General features: G+C 38.7%; 1 protein-coding gene across 8 annotated transcripts; it reads left to right on the plus strand.

Annotated features, from left to right (window-relative positions):
• Positions 1–2,656: 2,656 nt before the first annotated feature.
• Positions 2,657–21,039, plus strand: LOC121948440 (centrosome and spindle pole-associated protein 1-like). 8 transcript variants are annotated; one of them, XM_088081368.1, is made up of 29 exons: positions 2,657–2,789; positions 3,687–3,788; positions 4,107–4,179; positions 5,341–5,444; positions 6,025–6,090; positions 7,409–7,713; positions 7,822–7,907; positions 8,717–8,813; positions 9,107–9,164; positions 9,471–9,748; positions 10,903–11,021; positions 11,170–11,311; positions 11,663–11,774; positions 12,403–12,441; positions 13,525–13,672; positions 13,820–13,996; positions 14,386–14,498; positions 14,590–14,739; positions 14,889–15,032; positions 16,316–16,429; positions 16,713–16,779; positions 17,036–17,162; positions 17,559–17,698; positions 17,782–17,901; positions 18,289–18,329; positions 18,448–18,508; positions 19,333–19,442; positions 19,686–19,842; positions 20,600–21,039. In XM_088081368.1, the coding sequence occupies exons 1-29, from the start codon at positions 2,787–2,789 to the stop codon at positions 20,770–20,772; spliced, it is 3,426 nt and encodes a 1,141-aa protein (XP_087937494.1). In that variant the 5' UTR covers positions 2,657–2,786; the 3' UTR covers positions 20,773–21,039. The 8 variants fall into 8 exon arrangements, with proteins under 8 accessions (XP_087937494.1, XP_042349770.2, XP_087937491.1 ...); XM_042493836.2 differs by lacking the exon at positions 12,403–12,441; XM_088081365.1 differs by lacking the exon at positions 12,403–12,441 and having other exon boundaries at positions 18,448–18,507; positions 19,356–19,442.
• The last annotated feature ends 163 nt before the right edge of the window (positions 21,040–21,202 follow it).

Consider the following 21,202-nt stretch of genomic DNA (forward strand, 5'->3'; position numbering starts at 1 on the left):
GATGTGGCATTTTTGATTTCTTTCCTAAAATCTTTGAAAATACAAGATTTGCTAGAATAATTATCGATGAATAGAATTATTTTAAAATAGCAATAATATTGGCACAGTGTCCACTGAAGCAGAAAACACTTATCAGCATAAAATGTGGTGGAGATGTGCAAAAAGTATTAAGATAGGAGTGCTGATTCCTTCTTCTTTTAAAAAAACAAACAAAAAAAAACGCCTTCACCAGTTTTTATCCATATTTTACCAACACAAAAATGAAATGTATTGTTCAGCCGTAATAGTTACACAATATATAATTCTTTTTATAATTTAAAAAAAAAATTAACAAGTATTGCAGGTGATAAATTAAATAAAATATAAATGTGCAATATGAAAAAGTTCAAGACCTGATGTTGTTACCCAAAAATTAAAATGGCCCTCTTTTCAACAATAACAAAAAAGGAGCATCACAGGAAATTTTCAAGCAGTTCTACAGTCCCAAAGTGTGTCTCAATAATGTATATAGAAATGATGTTAAATATGACTTTTTGACCAATTTAACCCTTTAACACCTGGATCGACGTGTTTTCCTGTGGAGTGTTCTGACACCTTTCACGAGCATTTCAATCTGTGAAACCTAAGCAAATTTGATTTCTTACAGTAACATTGAAAAAAAACCCTAGAATGAGTAACTTGGAGAGAAATGTCCCACAAATTGCAAAAAATAAGTAAAAGGTGACCGACACCCCGAAAATTAGCTGTGGGGGAGTCTTAGATATCATTTCAAGTTTTTTTAATGTAACTTTTTCTAATTTCTTTCTATATTGGTGCCATTTGTTGTTAAGTGATTTGTCGCCTTCTACCATGTTTTTGAAAGAAATCAAGCCAATTTGCTCAAGTTTCAAAGGGTTAATACACCAGAAAAGGAGTAAAGTGAGCAGCAGTAGTAAAGACATAACTGCCATTTTACTTTTTCCATTTGTATTCTCCTGCAATCACATATCAGTGTTTATGTGTCAGTTATTTAAAAACAATTTGTGCTTGCTAAAAGTCATCAACTGCTTGTGAATAAAGATGTGTTAGTCCATGACCCTATATTTTAAAACCGCACCTGGATGTGGTTCAAGCACCATTTCATTTTTCCATAAATATGGTAGAACAGCGTGGAAAGGGGTTTAGAGTTATACACCCCCCCTCCACCCCAAGAGCATGAATGCAACATGTGTTCCCCACAAAGTGAATGGTAGTGTCAAGGAAGGGGGTGGGTGTGTGTAATGGTCTGTTAACCTCTTGATTCCACACAGCTGAGCCACAGGTCAAATAAAAAGAGCAAAACAAAACACAGGAAGTGTAATACATTGTCTTCAAAATAAAAGCAGAAAATGTGGCGAAGGGTTTTGGTTCTACAATACATTTCTAGGAAAACTTTCATTAACCACAGCACCACATACAGCAACTATAGATTTGTGTTGGTTTATTTTTAACTTTAAAATAATGGTGTTATATTGCAAATGCAACTAAGCTGCTCTCACTTGTTTTTGTGTCCCATCCTTGTTGTTAATTCCAGTGTCAGTGTAAAATGCTTTAAAATGGAACCATATCAGAGTAGAAAAGAATAAATGAGTGACATGCAGTGCTGAATGGATAAACCTAGTTTCAGGCTGAAAGGGCATATTGTGTGATTCAGAAACAGAAATACATTATGATCACCAGGGAGAAATTGTGTTTCATTACAGATGCACTGATGCCAGCATAGAGAATTATCGCAAGTAGAAACAAGTGCTAGCACAAGTATATACAAATGATAAACAATTAGCAGTAGTATGTACATATTTAAAATAAAGTATGCATGGCATGCTGAGAATGTCAGTATAAAAAATAAGTTTAAAATACAGTAATAGAGAATTAGCATTAATAAGTGAATCTGTAAATTATAATATGGATAGTGTGCTGAATGCGTAAAGTGTGAATAATATAAAACTGGGCCTTACTCCAAGATGCTATATAAAAAAATATATGTTTAAAAAGTAAAAGATTTACATATATAAAAATATAAATGCATATGCAATGCTACAAAGAACAAAAGAGACATAAGAATAACACTAAAAATATATACATATGTGTTACATGATAAATATAGCTCACGTTCAAGAGTTGGAAGAATATTGCACATTTGAGTAATTGCACAGAGAAGTGCTTTAGTTTAAAATATTTTAATATTGCAATGAATATTGCAGTTGACACTGATATAAAGAATGACTGCTCCTTAATGACTGATTATTGTATTGTATTGTATTGTATTCATGTTTCTAAAAAGAAAGTGGGATGTGATATTGAGTTTTACTAACATCAGGGATCCAAAAACAGGATTTTGAAAACCTCAGTGGAAATCACATCCTTGCTTGCATGGTTATGTACGCACTTAACTTGCTGCAAGGTGATAAACACAAAGCAATGGGGCCATCTAAAGGTCCAGCCCGGTAGTACTGACTTAGGTATTGGAATTAGATCATAAACTAAATTGTCATATGATTTTAAATTGAATTGCCTATGACCAGTTCACAAAGAGGGTGCAATGCTGTAAATCACATGTGTATGAATTATGCAGAATTTATGTCAAGGGGACGGCACAAGTGATTTTCAAACATGGAATTTTATTTTGAAATCTACACCGGAAGTGGTGCTGTATTGCGATAAACTTGCTCGCTATGTTGTGCTCAAAGTGGACGATCGAAGCACCGCCAACATTTGCAAGGAGCAAACATTACCTTATCCGGTAATGTCATGGCTGTCGTCGCTTAATGGTATGTTTTGTTTAGTGCTTACGAGAATAATATTGATAATAACATTAGAAAGCTAACATTAACAAGGCTAGGAGCTAGTTGCTAGCTAAGGCTAGCTTTCCTAGTTTTTGTATCAGTCTTGGTTTTTGGGTTGCCTTTCCTTCAGTCAGAGCTAACAAGCTAGCTAACGTAAGCTATAGGTTACTTTAAACTAATCAAACGTCTTAAACTCTATAATTGTTGCATTAATGATAAAAATTATTGCATTTTTTATAATGATAGCGGCTAAGCTAATACCGTTAAGCGGGTTAATTATGCTATCTGTAGGGAATGTGACGCTATGGTGTTAATTGTGGTTGCCTGACAACGGAAAATTAAAGAGACAGTAACGTTATCGACATGGCCGCTTATCAATATTTGTCAGAAGTAAGATTTGTGTTTGGAGTCGAATGATATATAATGAATGTCATTCCGCCATGTGACGTTGACTGTGATTAATCAGCCCATTTGGTTTATGTTACCATTGCTTGCTCTCTGACGTGAACTGACCTTAAAAACAAAATCTAATGGTCCCAAGACAGTGCTGAAAGGCCCCAAAACAGACTGCTCTTGGATGAAACAGCTCCACAGATAATGCATCAGTGAAGTGAAATGGAACTAACCAGTGAAATCTCCTGCTGTGGTCTTTGGTTGTGATAAAACTTGTAGACATTCTGCCCTGGAAGGCACATAGTTGAAAACCCTATTTCAAAATGGTTATGAGGCCTATTGAATATTAGTTCTTATCTTCACATATCAAAACTATCACGTTTGCAGCCTGGAGTCTTTCATCATTTTACACAGTTTTTGTATTGTACCTATATTATGCCCCAGCATGGCATTTGTGTTCTCAGTGGGCTTGTGTGACTTTGCCAAAAGGAGATGGATGACGAGCTGGAGAACTTCATCAGGGCACGGAAGGCGAGAGTGGCTGAGGATAAAGCCAGTTTAGAACAAGACCCTCCTTACATGGAAATAAAGGTGAGTTGGTATGATGGTTGTTAGGTTATTGGCCTCTGGAAAAACAACTGCTTATTATCTAAAATGATTTTGTTAAATTCTCATGCATATGATCTCTTGATTAACCACTGTAAGCTGTATCCTAGGATTGATAAAACAGATTACTATGCACTGTAAAAAGGCACAAAGCAGAAATTGTTCAGCTGATTATAAGTATAGAGTGATTGACCTCCTTTCAATATCTGTTTTGAATTGTAAACAAAACTCTGGCGAGACCTTTTTGCAGTGATTACTGTGCATTAATGTTAATGCATGACATTGCTTTTTTTTGACTGGCAGGGGAAATCCAGCAGAGCCTATGGGTCCACTGTTAAGGAAAACATCCCTCCCAAGTTGTCAGCACAGGGGAAAGGTACAGATCAGTTCCACGTTTACCTCCTTTAAACTCTGAGATGGAGATGATTCTTTTCATGAAAGATGAGCAAATCTCAAAATCTGTCATAAAAATAACCCATAATGCATCTTGCTTTCATGTCAGTAGTGTTTGTCAGCATAGATGCTGTTTCTTTGAAGCTGAAGTTGGTAATTTTTAGAAAAATAGCTTTTTGTCATATTTGATGCAACTGTCACAACATCCAGACATAGAACATGAGATAGATGATTTGTGAAAAAAAAATCATATTCCTCTGCCTCCTCATAATGTTTCTAATTGCATTTGTAAAAATCAACTGTGGTGAAAGTCTCTAACAGAGCTGTCAGTCACATCAATAACTCCTTGTGGACTACGTGCATACTGTCAAATGAGCCAACAGTGATCAAATATGAACCAAGGTTTTGTTGAGCATCGCCCTTTTTTCAGCTCAGATGTTTTCAGAGACATTTTAGTGAACTGTTAAGCTGTAAAATGAGAACGTTAGCTCTGGCTGGTGGGCGGTCATTGGTTTTGGCTCGAAACTTTTTCAGTTTACGGCTTAACAGTACATTAAAATATGTTTCTGGAAACATTTAAGGAGAGAAATAATAATCAAATAATTGCCTATTTTGATCGTTTGGTCTCAGATTTTTTAGTCTATGCAGGAAACAGTATTGCACCTAATTCGTGTTCACACACTCACTATTACAGCTAAATGGGGCATTAAGAAATGCTTGTGAAAACATTTTAGGCAAGACATAGGCAGTGCAGTAATATTATCTTAGTTCATATTCAATCAGCACTGCCTAGTTTTACAGTTTGATCAGAGAGTCTGTTTTTTTTTTGAGGGAGCAGTAATAGACGTGATGACATGGCAGTTGCATTAGAGACTGTTCAGCTTTGACTGGTTGTTTTCATTCAGGCAAGATGGTTTCTTACAAGTGCTGTTAGGAGCACTATGAGGAGGAAGAGGAGGAATATGACTCTTTTTTTCTATCGCATGTAGTACTCTGGATATAGTGACAGTTCAAGCAAAAACGACAAAAGGTTATTTTTCTAAAAGAAATACCAACTGTAGCTTTAAGAGGGCAGTTGTCTTGTTTTGGCAAGAAACTCTTCACCTTGTGTCTCTATTAAAAATTAATGGATGTGTTTTGTTAGAGGAGAGTTGCACGGTGGGTCTGCCCCTCGGTGTAGAGTATGAGAGGAAGAAACAGAGGCTGCAGCATGAGCTCCGTATGGACTACAGGCGCTACATGGCTCAGGTGACTGTCACTGACCTTACCTGTTAACTTAAGAGTGTTTGGCTGTAGTTCAAAGGTCAGTTCAAGCTTTGTTCTAGATCTGTCTCTTATTTGTTCTGGTTTTACATTGGCACAAATTGTACTATAAGTGGGTGTATCCCCTGCAGCTCTCAGTATTCCATGATCCATATAATCCTCAGCATTGTTTACAGTCTGGAAATATTACATGACCAAGTTGTGTTTTTACCAGGCATTTGACTTGATGTGGATATTTGTTGCATGATTGAAGTTGTTTTGGAAACCTGGCACTTCTTGTTCTGGATATGTTGTTAATCACAAAGTAATGAGGAAAAAAATACAGTTTTAAATGCACTAAATTTACCATTAATGTGGTGTAGTCAATGTGTTTAAGTTAAATATCATTAGTTGTATTGTAAAAATAAGCTTTATTTACACTAATATTACACAGGTGGGCACAACTGAGAATCCAGTCTTTGGGTTAAGGCTCAGCTCTGAGCTCTTCAGCTTTAGTTTTTAGCTTTAGCTCTGATGAGTAAAAGTCACAATGTTGGAATCATGACTGTAACATTTTATGTTACAGAAGAAGCACTTTGACCGTGTAGAACCTGGACCATTAATTCACCTCGATAACAGGAGGTCTATCAAGGTAAATGTCTTCTCTCTTCTCTTTGAATATCATGTCAGATCATTGACTGGACAGGGTAATTATGTTATGTTAAAAAAATAATTTAAAAGAAATTCTATGTAAAAAATCCTACTTAGTTGCTGGCATATCACACATTTAACTTTTAACCTTGACAGTATTATGTGCCGACTTTTTCAATGAAAGAAAATAACTCAATTTCCACATTATTTCTGGATGGCAGCCTAAATCTATGGTAGAGCAGACTTGAAGGAATCAGTGAAACCTCTGACTGACTTCCTCATTAATTCTTCATGGATAAAGATTTAATTAAAAGTTTTTCAAAACATTTACAGTAGACAAAAGGTACAGTGAGAAAAAGAGCAGATACTGCTGTTGTTTAGATCAATGATTTCCAGCTTGAGGTACTTGTGGCCCAGAGTGTACTTCTGCAGTTTTAAGAGGGTACATTGAAAAATACTGGAGAAGCTCAACTCACTTTCTGAAATAACAATAATGATTTGATTAATAGAATATGTCCACATTTCAATTTTTTGATAACGCCTGAGTATTTTATAACAAAATGTCACATAGTGAAAACTAGTTCTGCAGGGAACACATCTGAAATATTTAGCTAAAAGTTGTTGTCAAAAATAGCGATTTGTTGATACATATTGATTCTGAGTATTTGAAATTATTTCAATACTGATTTTGTACCAGCAGCACTTTCTCACTCTCTCTTATTTTTAATGTTTATAACATTTATTCTGCTTTTCTGGGCTACTAATCAAGAAAAGAACAGTCTCCGTTGTGATGTAATAGCCTTGTTAATATTATCTAAAAATTTAAAATTGTATGCTCTCAATGTCCAAACTTTTCCCGTGGTATTTCAAAGTACTGTATCAGAGTTAGAAATTCCAGTATCATAACAACACTGTCTACAAGAAATGCATACGTGGTTAATGTAAATGATTAAAATAAGTAGTTAAAGCAGTAAAAGACAAATGGTTAAACTAAACAGTTGACACGAATATGGATAAATAGTTGAAATAGTTAGCTGACAGTAATATAGCAAAGGTGGATGTTGCCAAAAATAATGGAATTGCAGAAAGTGATTTATTCAAGAGTCTATCTAAGTGGTAGTAGTACAAATTCAATTCTGGACGTAGCTGTGAGGGCATGTCTGACAAAAGCTGTTGAATCCACTGATCAAATAAAATATATTGAGCTTTTTATTGCACCCAACTTGAAATTTATGTTTGAAATAGTCAATGAGGACCTGATGATATATTTACACTCTCTTTTTAACCAACCTTTCCTCTTACAACCATGTTTCCTTTAGCAACAGCTGCTTGAAGACGATACAGTTGTTCTTCCCAAACAGCGACCCCCCTCACGGAGGGATGCAGCCACTCTGACCGAGGACAGTAGGGGGTTGCGCCTCGCCGAGGTTAAAAACCTCGGTGCCGAAGAAGACGAGGAGCAGTATTCTGTATTTCCAAGGCATCATGACAGGCTGGGGAAGCCACTGGATGAGGACTCAGAGGAGGACGAGTACTTGAAAGAGCTGATGGAAGGAAGAAGACGCAGACATACAGGGACCGAGGCCGGTTTTGAGAAGAGACGGTCCAATAAAACTGATGGCAGGTATGTTTATTCATGTATGTGTGTTAAAAGGATGATATAAAATAGCTGATTTGTTGTCCGTCCTTATTTAATGTTCCTGTCAATCTGTTTGTATTCGGCTTTTTCCAGAGGAAAGACGGAGAATCTGATGGGCAGGGGATCGAGAGCACTGACCAAAAATGAGGATGCTGAGTTTGCTACTGGCCTTATAATAGGTAAAACAGTGTTTTTTATTTTGCATTTGTTTTAAAAATAGCATTTGGTTACTATTTAATCATGAGAAATAAAATGGATTTGAACGTGTGCTTTTTCTTCTGAAAGGACAGTTCTTATAAGAGTTATTGGTTGGTAACAGTTTTCTTAAAGGGGGTCTGTTATGCTCATTTTTAGATACATACTTTTTGTATTTTGGGTTTTTACTGGAACATGATTACATTATTATTTGAAGGTGATGAGAAATTAACAACAATGGCAACCAAGATTACATGTTTAAAAAAAACTATCATTATTTGATATCAGTCAAACAGTATTCATTTTGGTCTAAAGCCTGAGATTTTTGCTCACGGGGATCACTTTTACATCTGTTTACCTCATTATTTCAAACTTTATCCACATTCAGTATCAACATCTGACATTGTAACAATATATGTCAGAAAATAAGGGAAAGCATAATAAGTTCCCTTTAAGCTTATTTTAATGTAGTGATGGATTACCAAACAAGATTCACAAAACTACTAGAAAGAAATGATGCTGGGAAACGTCACTAACGTTCAATCGTTACTAAGAAACGATGGCCCCCCCTTTTTTATTAAATGCCGTCTCATCACATTAGTTTTCTGTATGAATTGTTGTTTTTTTTGTTCTTTTTTTCTTGACTTTTCTATTGTTTATTACCTGCCAAGGGACTACGGATGTAAATTAGCAGGCCTGCCAACTCTGGCATATTTACATTTGTATTTTATACTGATGTTCTTCAATATGCTGTGTCCCTATTAAAAATAAATAAATAAATGAATCTTCTCAGGAGCAACCGATACAGAAGATGCCTTACAGAGGAGGAAGGTGCGCTACAGACAGGAGCTGCAGGAGCAGATAGCTGAACAGCACAGAAACAAGAAGAGGTGAGTTGTCAGCGATCCTTATCTTTTTTATACAGTGTAACACTGAAATAATATGCACACTTTAGGTAGGTAGCTGACACAAATTCACTGAGATGTGCAATTGCTGCAACAGTAGATAAATCATCATCAGGCATTTGTCATGTGTTTTTCCAATCATGTGGGATAGATAAGCTTTTTAGGGGCATCATGGCAACACATAATGTGTCTGTTAAGGGCCTCGTGTCTTCTCAAAGTGTTATTGAGCAAAACCCTAAACTCCTGTACCTGCAACTATGTGTGTGTCCTTGTTGCAGGGAGAAAGATTTGGAGCTGAAAGTTGCTGCGACAGGAGCAAATGATCCAGAGAAACAGGTCAGCTGGCATCTGACAACCAACTCTCATTTAGTTTTTAGTCAAGAAGGTTGTGGATTATTTGTGAGGTCACGGTGGGCGGATACACATTGACTGACCATTTTGAGTTCTGCTACATTTGTAGAAAATAATCTGCGAATGATGGTTGTGTCTCAGCCAACATGGACAAAATTTTTGTTCATAGCAAACTCTATAAGTGCAGTATAATCTTAAATATATATTTTTAGTTAATCTAAATTTAAAATGGAGAAGATATGATGGAATTAGAGTTGAGGGAAGATATCAATCTTTCAGTTTTGCTTTCAGCCGGACCGCATCAGGCAGTTTGGACTGAGCAGGAGAGAAGATCCTCAGATTCTGGAGCCTTCAGCCACAGGGGGAAGTGAAACATCATCCAGAGGTCTACCTAACAATGTGAAGATGGGTGTTAGAGACAGAGAGATGCCTCCTCCTGAGCAGCCCCATGTCGCCTTTCAGTCCCCTCTGCTGGAGTACAGCTCTGCCCTGAACCTCGGGGGAGGAGGTCTATCTCCCAGCAGCCAGCCAGCTGCCCCCTCCTTCCCCAGAGCCGTGGACACACCCAGGTATCCCTTGTACTTGAGCTTTATATAAGCTGCAATTCTCTAGATTTCAGTGTTGATTCATTTGGTGACATGTGGTCAAGTGCAGTTTAATGCTACATAAACAGCTCCCTGTTGCTGCAGATTTTTGTTTCATTACTCCCTGCAGTGCCTAAAAATAATTCACTGTCAAAAAATGTTCAGAATGACTTGTCTTAATTTGTAAATGCATTGTTGATGAACGATTTTGGTCAGCACTAACCTCAGTTGCAATTAGGGCTGCGATGATATGCTTACCTCCTCTATTATCACAGAGTTTGGATGCTAATTAGATATGCATTGTGATTTTTAAGTATTGCGATTTGATATTACAATTCATTGTGGGTTTTTTTAACACTAGACCATGGGGATAAATACACTAAGAATACTGCATACGAGTGATAAATACACTAAGAATGGCTGAATACAAGTTTCTACTCACGCAGCTGAAGGTCCGTGTCCTTGGACCGTCCACCATTCTTTGCTTTTTGTGTCAGCTTTGTTTATCTTGAACCCGATATGAAATCCTTCATCGAATACCACAATAAAAGGGGCAACTTATTTTCCACCTCTACATTTGAATTATATCAGTTCATCCATTTAAAAAAAAAAAATCAATTAAAATTATTTTTGAAAAATTGTGATACTTTGGTGAATCAGTTTTTTTGTCCTTCCACTTCCTTAGTGGCAAATACATCACAATTCCTGTTATGGCTTGGCTGATTTAAAATTTGGCTGTGGGAGGGTGAATACTAAGAACAGAGTTGGATATCAGTTAAATAAAATTAGAAAATATCCTGTTTATGTCTATGAATCCAGAGCATGAATAGCAGAAGCTTCCACTGACTATGGAAAATGTAAAAACAATGTTTCTCAAAGGATAATAACTCTGGTCATAGCCAGTTTTGACAGATGGTTATTTTTGCCAGGTTGCTGGAAAGTCATTTGACGTGTAATTTTTCACAATTGTTGGAATTAAACAACTTTCAGCTCAAGATTATTCTGGCCCAGTTAGTTAACCTCAGACTGCACAGCTCTTACAGCCAGAAATACAAGACCTATAGATGGTTTTAGATTTGCAGATGAGACACTGTGTTATATAACAACACCTTCTTTGATTACCTGCTTTGTATCTCCAGAATCCCCTTGTTTGCTCCTCATCCTCCATCTACTCTCAGCGATGCCTACAGGAGCCCGTATGGAGAGCCTCATCACTACTACAGCACCAGAAACCTGCTTGATCCAAACATGGCCTACTGTAAGCACTAATCTCCTGTTTGTTGGGAGCTTTTCTTGTTGATGTTATACTTCGCACTCAGTGAACATATTCGTAGTAGCCTATACAAATATGCTACATTCAGCATTATAGTCAAAAAATAAAGTGTGTTTTTAATTTTTCTGTCCAGATGGTCACTTGTCTGTTCCTGGCGCCGGTCTTCCCATGTCCTACTGGAACGCACCACCGGGGGGAGCTCTGCCCAGTCAGTTTGGTCACCACAGTCCTCACAGCCAGCACAGTGGGAGCAGCTTCCCTGAGCCTCCCATACAGTAAATATCTCCTCTTCACTTTTTAGCACTTTGGCCTGGAAAGCATGGTCAGAAAATGAATGGCAGTAAATTTATCTGCTTTACCAACACACAGGCGACTTCCTCTCAGTCATTTGGTGGTTTTGCCAATGCAACCTATTTCAATGAAACTGATCGTTTTTCGGATGTATGAGCTAAAATAACAAAGACAATTGTGTAACTTCTTGTAAACTTTTGCCCCATTATATCGTAGAATTGACTCGTGCCCATAATGGAATTGCTTTTGCCTCATAAAACTGAATGTAATTTCAATGAGATCTAATAAGACAATGTAACAAAATGATGGTGTACCTCTGCAATTCTCCCTAACAGGCAGAGCACTGAGGCTGCTACAGTGGACTCGCAAGTCAGGGTTTTTCCTTCAGACAGATCCAGAGCAACCAGGGAGAGGATTCTGAGTTACAGGGAGGCTTTGAAACAGCAGGTAGGTTGAACCTCCCCACTGCCATCATCATCCATTAAATTATCATTTTAATTTTCCCGTAAAACACAGAGAACTCCAGTTCTGATGTTTAGATCTAATTACTTTGTTTTAATACTTATTCAACAAGTACATGAAAGGAATTTCCAGTTAGTTCTTTTCTCAGAACAAATCCTAACATTTGGCAGGCTGAGACTTAAAAAATCAGGTCAAAGCAAAGCAAAATGTTAATGGATGTGGATTTAATTCAAATGGATTACTGCATAAAAGTTTTTTTTAATTAAACATTTTCAGAGGATGCTGTTAATAAAGTTAAATAAAAAAAAAAGCCATACATTTACAGATAAAACTTTTGAACGTTGATAAATAAATGTAGTTAAGGACTTTTTTTATTCATTCATCTTATGTTTTTAAAGCCTTGGAAAACACATTGAGGGTGAACCTTCGTTTTTAATGGTGGCGAGGTACATGCAACATTAAACTCAAAACAATTATCAATTCTGCGTTTGAACAGCATCACCTTGACTCAGGTCCTGCTTTGTAAAAAACGACATTAGGAGAGAGTAAAAAATAAAGTGGCTGCAGGTTACTTTTAACTTTCACTGCATCCCTGTATGTGGTATGTTGGCAGGAAGCTTCCAGCAGAGGGAACAGCGAGCTTTACGACACGGTAAAAGTGATCAAGTTAAGATTAAAAGTTTAAGTGTAAGTTACACCCTTAGATCCCCATCGATTTGTTGATGCCTGTAGAGGTGTTTGTGAGATATCCCCCTAGACAGCTGTTACTTTACATCCCAGTGCCACCTCAGTTCCATCCCAATCCTTTATCTCTCTCCTCTAGTTGTTTTATGATACTGAAGCGACAAAAATCCTCTCTACTTCTTGGCTTAGCTTGCACATGATCACTGCAGACTCACACAAAGATTCACCAGGTGGCTCGTCACTAATGCGCTTGGGTTGTTTGTCAGGCTGATTTTGGAACTTAAAGGGATAGTTTGGATCTTTTGAAGTGGTGTATAAGGTACTTTTCCATAATTACTATTAAATTCAGTAAAGGATGTTGCCTCACCCTCAGTTTGGAGAGGTAGGCAGGAGGCCTGCCACAGAAGCTACCCAATGTAATGCTGTGGACAGGAGCAGCAGCAATACGCCTCTTAAAAAAAACTCTCCATATTAGTGTTTGCTACATTTGGAATATTTTCACAGCTTTATCTTGCCATCAGGCCACACAGCAGTACGTTGCTTAGCTTCAGTGGCGGTGCTCCTGCCTGCTTCTCCAAAACTGGAGCATGCCAACCTCCATCTACTGTAGGTAATACACTGACTATGAATAAGTTCCTTCCAGACTAGCCTTTTAATTATGTTACTTTTTTTATTTTTTAAATCAGGGTGGTCAAAATAAACATCTCAGATCAAACATCATTCCTATACCAAAATATATTCATCTTACTTTTAAATGGCCTCTCTTCTATAGGGGTTTAGGTGTCAATTCTTTATGTTTGAAAGTTTACTTTAACTGTAATCCGGACTATTTTCATGTTTTTGGTTTTACACAATAAGCATCTTGATAAATGTGCTTTTTATTGAACCATATTATTCTCAGACAATGTAATATATTTTAATCACAAAGGTTTACCTGATGGAAGTGTTGTGAAGAACATTAGGTGATATTAAGGAATATTTGTTAGTGTTTAGAGAATTAGGATTTGTCATTTGAGTTTTTTGGTGTAACCGAGAACATTCTGTGCTGTAGATCCAGGAGCAACAGGAACAGAGGCGTCTGGAGAGGGAGGAGAGGGAGCGTTACGAGGCCCAGCTGGAGGCCGACATGAAGAACCACCAGCCCTGGGGTCGAGGTGGAGGAGGAGCTCCACTCAGAGACAGCACTGGAAATCTCATCGGTATGCTTGTGTATATTGTCTGTTTTATACAATACTGTCAAACATATTTTCTTTTTTTTTTTTTTACAACTTTTTATCCTGCGAAATAATTACACACACGCCTTTGTCCTCAACTAATTCGTTCTTACTTGCTCTTCTTGTGTCCAGCTGACCTCAACCAGATGCACAAACTGAATGAGGAGGCCTACATTAACCCGGAGCAGCGGCAGAGGAGGGCCACGGCTGCCATAACGGCCCGCCGAGCGGAGCTCCCTGACCCCAACGAGAGGGTCTCTGGTACTGTAACAGATTACAGTAGCCATGACACTAGTGAAAGACTTTCTGGTACCGTAACCTTCCTCTTCTCAATGTGTTGTAGCCATGTATGTTGGAGCAAGTTTACCGCCTGCTCTAGAACAGTAACAAACAAACAGTAACAGTAACAAATATTGTAATAATACTTTTCACACAGTCACAAAGCACTGTTAAAGACAAAAAACAGTGCACAGCAAACTGAATGCCTACAGCTCATTCAGGATTTTATTAAAAAACAAAAAAAATCATATTTGCAGCTGAAAAATTGACACAAGCACCACAGCATAGCAGCAGTAATGATTTGTGCTACACCTTCTAACATACAGATGTCCTTAGCTACTGCTCAGTGAGATTTTTAGAAAAGAAACTTCTTTGGCCTTACATATGTAGAATTTCTTCACGTTTCTGTGTTTTTGTAGGTTTCACCCATGTCCAAACCCCCCAGTTTGCCAGAGGCAACGTGTTTGCCAACCAGCCTACCCAGCAGCAACTCCACGAGCAGGACAAGTACAAAGCTTACCTCAAACAGCAGGTACCTCTGAGTAGCACTTCTGCCATCAGCTGACCATCTTTTAGACCTTGTGTTCATTTGTGTTGTCTCATTATTCTGGGTTTGCTTCCAGATTGACGAGAAAATGCTGAAAAAGGCAGAGGAGAGGGAACGAACAAGACTTGAGGAGGAGAAAGAAGAAAAGAGGCTTGCAGAGCAGAGGGCTCGCATCCAAAGGGAGTATGATGAAGAGCAGGAGAGGAAGAAACGGAAGGAAATGGAGGTGAGGGTTAAAAAAATTGAAGTCATGGGCAGCGTTTTCACTTGTCTAATAATTTGCACTTAATTCTTTAATTATGTGAAAATACTAGATGCCAGGGAAGTGTGATAACATTTGCAGAAGTTCAAATGTATTCTCCCTGTGTGTCTTAGCAAAAGGCCAAGAATGAAGAGCTGATTCAGCTGGCTGAACAGAGGAAGAAGGAAATGGAGAGGAAGAAGACTGAAGCAGAGGAGAAGGAGAGCGCAGCGCTGAGGAGGCAGTATGAGAGGGAGAGGCAGGCTCGGCTGGAGGAGGTCAGTTCACCGACGACTCCTCGACAACAAACACCATCACACTGCAGATTAGAGAGATTAAAAAGTTGCAACAAGTGTAAAATGAGATGCTGTGAAGTTCAGAAAATGTTAGTTTCAATATCATTCAAATAATGTGATGATTTTAACATATTTTACTATATATTACCACCAACTTCCATAGTTTCAGTGTAAACTGTGTAATCTGAGCACATAGCTGTCGTTAAAGGCAGTGAAAAATAAAATGACAGACAAGAACTTATCGTTTTCCTAAAAAGGACATTTTATGTTGTCCAAAAGATAATTTTTCGTGATGATCCATGTGGTAAAATGTTGCCTTGGGTCCTACCGTTCTGTTTCATGTTGCAAAGAAACACTACATAGACTATAGCTGATGGCCAGCTGACTGAAAGTAAGTTATATTTCCATATTCCCCAGAGAGAAACTACCAACAACACAGCACACACTGCATTTTGTTTTAAAAATTATTTTCATTACTTCATTTGTTTCAGCGTCTGCCATTTTTGCGACCGGAGGTAGTAACTGCAGAACTTCAATTGACGCTCTTTGGAAACGGAGGATAGCTACTGATGGCTATTGGGGGAAAACAAAAGCACTGTTCTTTTTCTGTTTGGTCGCCAGCTTGTTGATGCACTTTTGCCGTCAAGGAAAACACAAGAAAAGATCATGAGTCACAGCGATCAGTGAGCCAGACTCTCAGTTCTATCGGAGTCAATTTGGCGGGCACGGCAAATCACACTATAACCCATCATATCTTTGCTGTTTCAACTTTGACTGAAAAATAATTCCACCAGATTAAAAAAAGCACACGTTATGAGACACGTTTTAATCTGGATATGCACATTTGTTTTTCTTTTTATTGGTCTCATAACAGATCATGGCTCTTTTCAGCAGCTGCATCTAAAGCGATCACCAACTCATGACCTTTCCTAAGTTTTTATTTTCCGTAAATCAGACCTCCTTCTGGTGGCAGACAGAATAATAATTTGGCAGGTGAAAAACAATTTTCAGATGTTTTTATACTGCTTATAAATGTTAAATGAAGGCGGGTTAAAGTATTGTGCATGCTTTATTTCAAACAAGTTACTTTGTAAAGGACTGTTCAGTAGCATGTCCCTTGATACTTTTACTTAGGCACTCTATATTTTCTCTTGGCAGTCTTAATTTACACCAAAATGGACAGCGGGTGACAACTATGAATTTACATTTGATTTAATATGCATTTGCAATGTTTATGTATTTATTGGGTGTCTGTGTGTTCTTAGGTCCACAGGGAGCCCTCACCTCCAATCCCCACTCTGCAGAGGAAACATGGGCTACACCAGTACAGCCCCAGACCCCCCACTGTTGACAGCCAGCACTCTACTGCTCCCCTCTCTGTGAGTCTTCCTCACACGCACACACACACACACACACACACACAAACACACACCCTTTGGATTAGGGATGCACGATAATATGGTACTATATATACAACAGTATATATACTACAGAAGAGAGCTGGCGATCTTTAAAGTGAGGAATGAAAAAATGGATATATATCAGCATTGGTTATTGGCCAAATTAGTTGTTATTTATTGGCATGTGGCAAGAAATCCATTATCGTGCATTCCTGTTTTAAATATCTCAGTTTTCATAACTTCTCACTTGTCTGTCCCACAGGAGCGCTCTCTGTCCGGTCTTCAGTCCCCTCCAGTCCCTGCTCGTAGGAATCAGCTTCGAGCTGCAGGTACAGTATCAGCCAGGCAGTTAAAGAAGTCACCTGAGCAAGAAATGTTTGAACCAAATACTAAGAAACTGCAGATTTGGCGGTTTGTTGCATGGACAGTGTAAAAACCAGGTGGTACAGTTCTTTCCAGAGTCCCTGGTCCATTACTGTAACACATCTGTCATATGATCTAGCTGTGTACTGAAAATTAGTGTAGCTCGTGAAAGTACTGTTGCAGATGTAGAATGTGTGTGTGTGTGTGTGTGTGTGTTTTCAGGTGATCAGCACGATGTGTTCAGCGAGCTGTCAGCTTTGCGTCGGCAGCTCCGCAGTGAGCAGAAGCGGCTGGAGGGTCGTCTGCAGCAGGGCGACTGGGAGGACTTAGACTCTCCCCTGAGTGACAGGTCAGACAGAAGCACGGACATCACTCTTACTGTAAACCTCATTTATCACATTACGTGCACCTTATGTGTCATCTTATGCCTAAAATATTAATATCAACTTACTGATGTATGTTTTGTCTAGTGAAGAAGTTTTCAGTTCAGCAATGTTTGAATGATAAAGAACTTAAAGTTCTTATTATGGTTACATGAAGATCATTTTTAGACTGAACTTTCTGCAGAAAACACCCAACCTTTGTAACTCTGCATACAACAAAATTTTTTTTTTGTAATTCATATGTTCATTCCTCCTTTTTCTCAGACTTTATGGTTAACAATGAGTGTGAAGATTCTGCTGTGCCTTTTGACACCAGGTAAACTTGTAAGCATTTGTGTGTGTTCTGGTCTGTGTCTGTGCAGACATCGAGAGCGCCCCCCGGTGGACGTGTTTGACATGGCCAGGCTGCGGCTCCAAGCGCCGGTACGACGGCCCAACTCCAGAAACATGGAGCCCAGAAACCTGCTGCGAATCCACGACTCCCTTCAGCTCAAATACCCAGGTACTACACAAGACTTACAGTCTGAATTGTACTCAAACAAACACACATACAACTGATCACAGCTTATAATTCTGCTGTGTTAGACGGTGAGTCCAGGCTGGGCTTCAGCGACGCTCCAAAACCGGAGGACGGAGGAGGCAGAAGAAGGCGGGACTATAGAGATCCATATCAGTTCAGCAGCCAGAGGTCGACAGTTCACGACGGTCAGAGCTCGCTGCATTTAAGTCCTATTTATCCCTTTGCAGGAATATGAATTAGAGCTCGATGTGTGACAGAACAGTTTATTTTCATTTACTCATATTACTGGTCGACAGTTGGTCTGATTTTTCATGCCACTTTTTTTTGTAATGTGGATGTTTGGGATGATAATGTCTTCTATATGGCCTTGTTTACACCTGATATTGACATTAGATCTGTGCCAAAACGGAAACCTGACTAATAAGATCTCATTCCAGTCACAAAGCAGTCAGTCCCATCTGCATCAGCATACTTTTTTTATCCAGATCACATCACATTATTGCCATTAGTGGCTTTTAATAATTCAGTGCTTATGGAAAAAGACTTTTAATAATATCACTCTTGTGCTGCAGATTATTTTGACCTGTCCCCACCACAGCAAAACGATTATCTGGTGAGTCGAAAAGAAAACATTGTTTGGTTTGAAAAAAGCGCCAGCGATTCAGCTCTGATTCAGCAATTCACTGCCTGATTCCATCTGGTTAATATCTGCTGTGTGTTTTATGTTTCAGAGGAGTGTGTTGGGGGGATCTGCAAGAGATTCCCTGCTGGAGTCAGAGAGTGCTTTCATTGGTAGGAACACCATATTTTCATAAAGGCATTTTTACATCATTATTTAAATAAAGACGTCCAGTATTTTTCATCTTGCAGCATACAGGTGCAGACATTTGAGAATAATTGAGAGTTTGGGATCTCTCTGTTTCACAACCCTCAACCACCAAAAACTCTCACAGCTCCTACAGAACTGATGAATTTGGATTTTTGTCCTTGGAACACAAACATCAGAAGTGACTTTTGAGTTTGTGTTCCTGAAGAAAATCAAACTAAAGTCATAGAAACAGTGCACTCTTAAAAAAACAGAGATTATCTGTTAGTGTTTTAAAGGATTAAAAAATCAACTTTATGCCGTGGGATACGAAGCATTATTTTTAAAGTTTGATGTGATCTCGAGGCAGAGTTGATGTTTTAATCCTTTAAATGCAAAGAGATCATCTCCTTGGATTTTAACTAAAAAGAGTGCAGTGTTTCTACAACTTTAGAAATCAGTTACTTATGAATCTCCTGAATCTTGAAATAATGTAAGGTTAACCCAAAAACAGAGCTCTGCATCTATTGCTCAATAAAGTGCAGACAGCTTAACTGATCATTAACTATTTATTGTGTTATTTATATATTTAAGTATCTGGTATTATCAGGTTAATGTAAATATAGAGGAGTGGAACAGAGTAGGAGGAAAGATGTGGGGACAACCAACATTAGCACTGTGTATCCTAGTTTGTGTATTTAAGATGCCTGGGGCTAATTTTGCCTGTGTGTGTGTGGTGTGTGTGGTGTGTGTGGTGTGTGTGGTGTGTGTGGTGTGTGTGGTGTGTGTGGTGTGTGTGGTGTGTGTGGAGATCCCTTGGGCGATGCCTTTCCGGTGCCGCAAACCCCAGAGCTTGAAAAAGCTCCTCTGCTGTCAGCCAGGGAGAGGAGAAGGCTGGCCAAACAGCCACAGCGCCCCCAGGTACTCTGCTCTACACCACACACACACACACACACACACACACACACACACACACACACACACACACACACACACACACACACACACACACACACACACACACACACACGTCACAGCTCTCTGTTGTGTGGTTCAGCTTTAACAATAATCATGTGCCCCTGTGAGCTTAAACGCTACAATTAATGAGGTTTAATTGTTTCTTTAATCCTAAAGCCCCGTCTTGATGTCCTCTGGTTGTTTCAGGACCGAGCTGCTTCCAGCCAGCCCTTCAGCCAACATGGTGACTACTGCAGCCAATCAGGTAGCAGACTGCTGCAGGAAGCTGAGCCCAGCGGTGAGTCGGGGAACCGGGACAGGACAGGTCGCCTGATGGCTCTTGGTCGGCGTGGCAACACAGCTGGTACGACTTGAAAGATTCAGTTCTGCTGGTTCTTAAGACTGTGTCACACCAAGCCGACATCAGAGAACTAGGGGCGACAAAAGCTCCCTTCTTTGTTGCCTCATGTTGCACAGAAACACACAAAATCGACTGCAAGGATTTACGTTCAGCACCTGCGTGAGGGGAGATACCTCTCCATACTAGCAGACAGCGGCCATCTGTAATACTAGAAACCAGAAGACCGTCATGATGCTGGTTATCCAGTTAGCACATTAACAATACAAATGTATAGTGAAAGAACAAAGCATATTTACTGTGCACCAGTGAACACCAACACAACCAATCCGGAAACGTTTCTGTTTTGACGAAAGGTCCAAAGTGGGCGGACAGCTGACTGTGGCCTTGGTGTGTAACGGCCTTAATATTTTAAGTTATTTAGAGGAATACAAGAAAAAAGAAAAGCAGTGGTTTTCCAGGATGGCTTTTTTCATAAATGTCTGAATTAATATTCTACATTAAGGCTTTAATAGGCTCCAAAAGCCCAGGGGTCATTAAATACAGCCAGTTTTCAAAAAAAAATCATGGGAGCTTTTATTAAAAGTGGATATAGAAAAGCATTGCAAATATTTGTTTAGATATTATTAGTGATGATAGAGACAGTGAGTTCTGTAGCAGTTAATAAATGGTGATTCTTTCATCCAAAAGACTGGTTTTAAGGACATGTAGGTATCTAAGTTTGTTATTTAACTCTTACAGTATTTCACTGTGTCTTCCTTAGGACCTCTGGATCTGTCTGATGACAGCTGCTCCCCTCCTCAGTTTTCTCTCGGCAGTCACAACCATCAAAGCTCCGTGGAAACCGTCTCCACGGATCCCTGGATGCGGCCGGGAACATCAGACACACTGAAATGTTTGGACCGACCCTCAAGGAGGGAGCGGCTAAAGACGTAGCACCGTGTCCCCCGAGCTCGCCTCGACACAGCCGCCCCGTCTGTCTTTGAATCAAGACATCATGATTTTATGACTTGGCTTTGATAATAACACATCAATATGAATGTCTGAAAAATGATAACTGATGGGAGTGTACTTTTTGTTAAATCATGGTTTACATTAGAGAACCTCAATATCTGTTACAGTGACAACTCATGTTTTTGTTTATTTACTATTTTATTAATGACTAAATTATGTCTTAAATAAATTATATTTTAATTATACAAACTGTGTGTTTTGATTGTTTCACACCACGCACTCAAATGTACAAAACTAAACGTTCTCCAGTTGCTTTTATGATACATAAGATCTCACATACAAGATGTAGGCCATACTTTGTAAATTCACAATTCTACATTTATAAATTATAAACATTGACTTCAATTGTAAT

The sequence above is a fragment of the Plectropomus leopardus genome, chromosome 8 (assembly GCF_026936395.1).
Source record: "Plectropomus leopardus strain MGB_pleo_1.0 chromosome 8, ASM2693639v1, whole genome shotgun sequence".
Lineage (NCBI taxonomy): Eukaryota > Metazoa > Chordata > Actinopteri > Perciformes > Serranidae > Plectropomus > Plectropomus leopardus.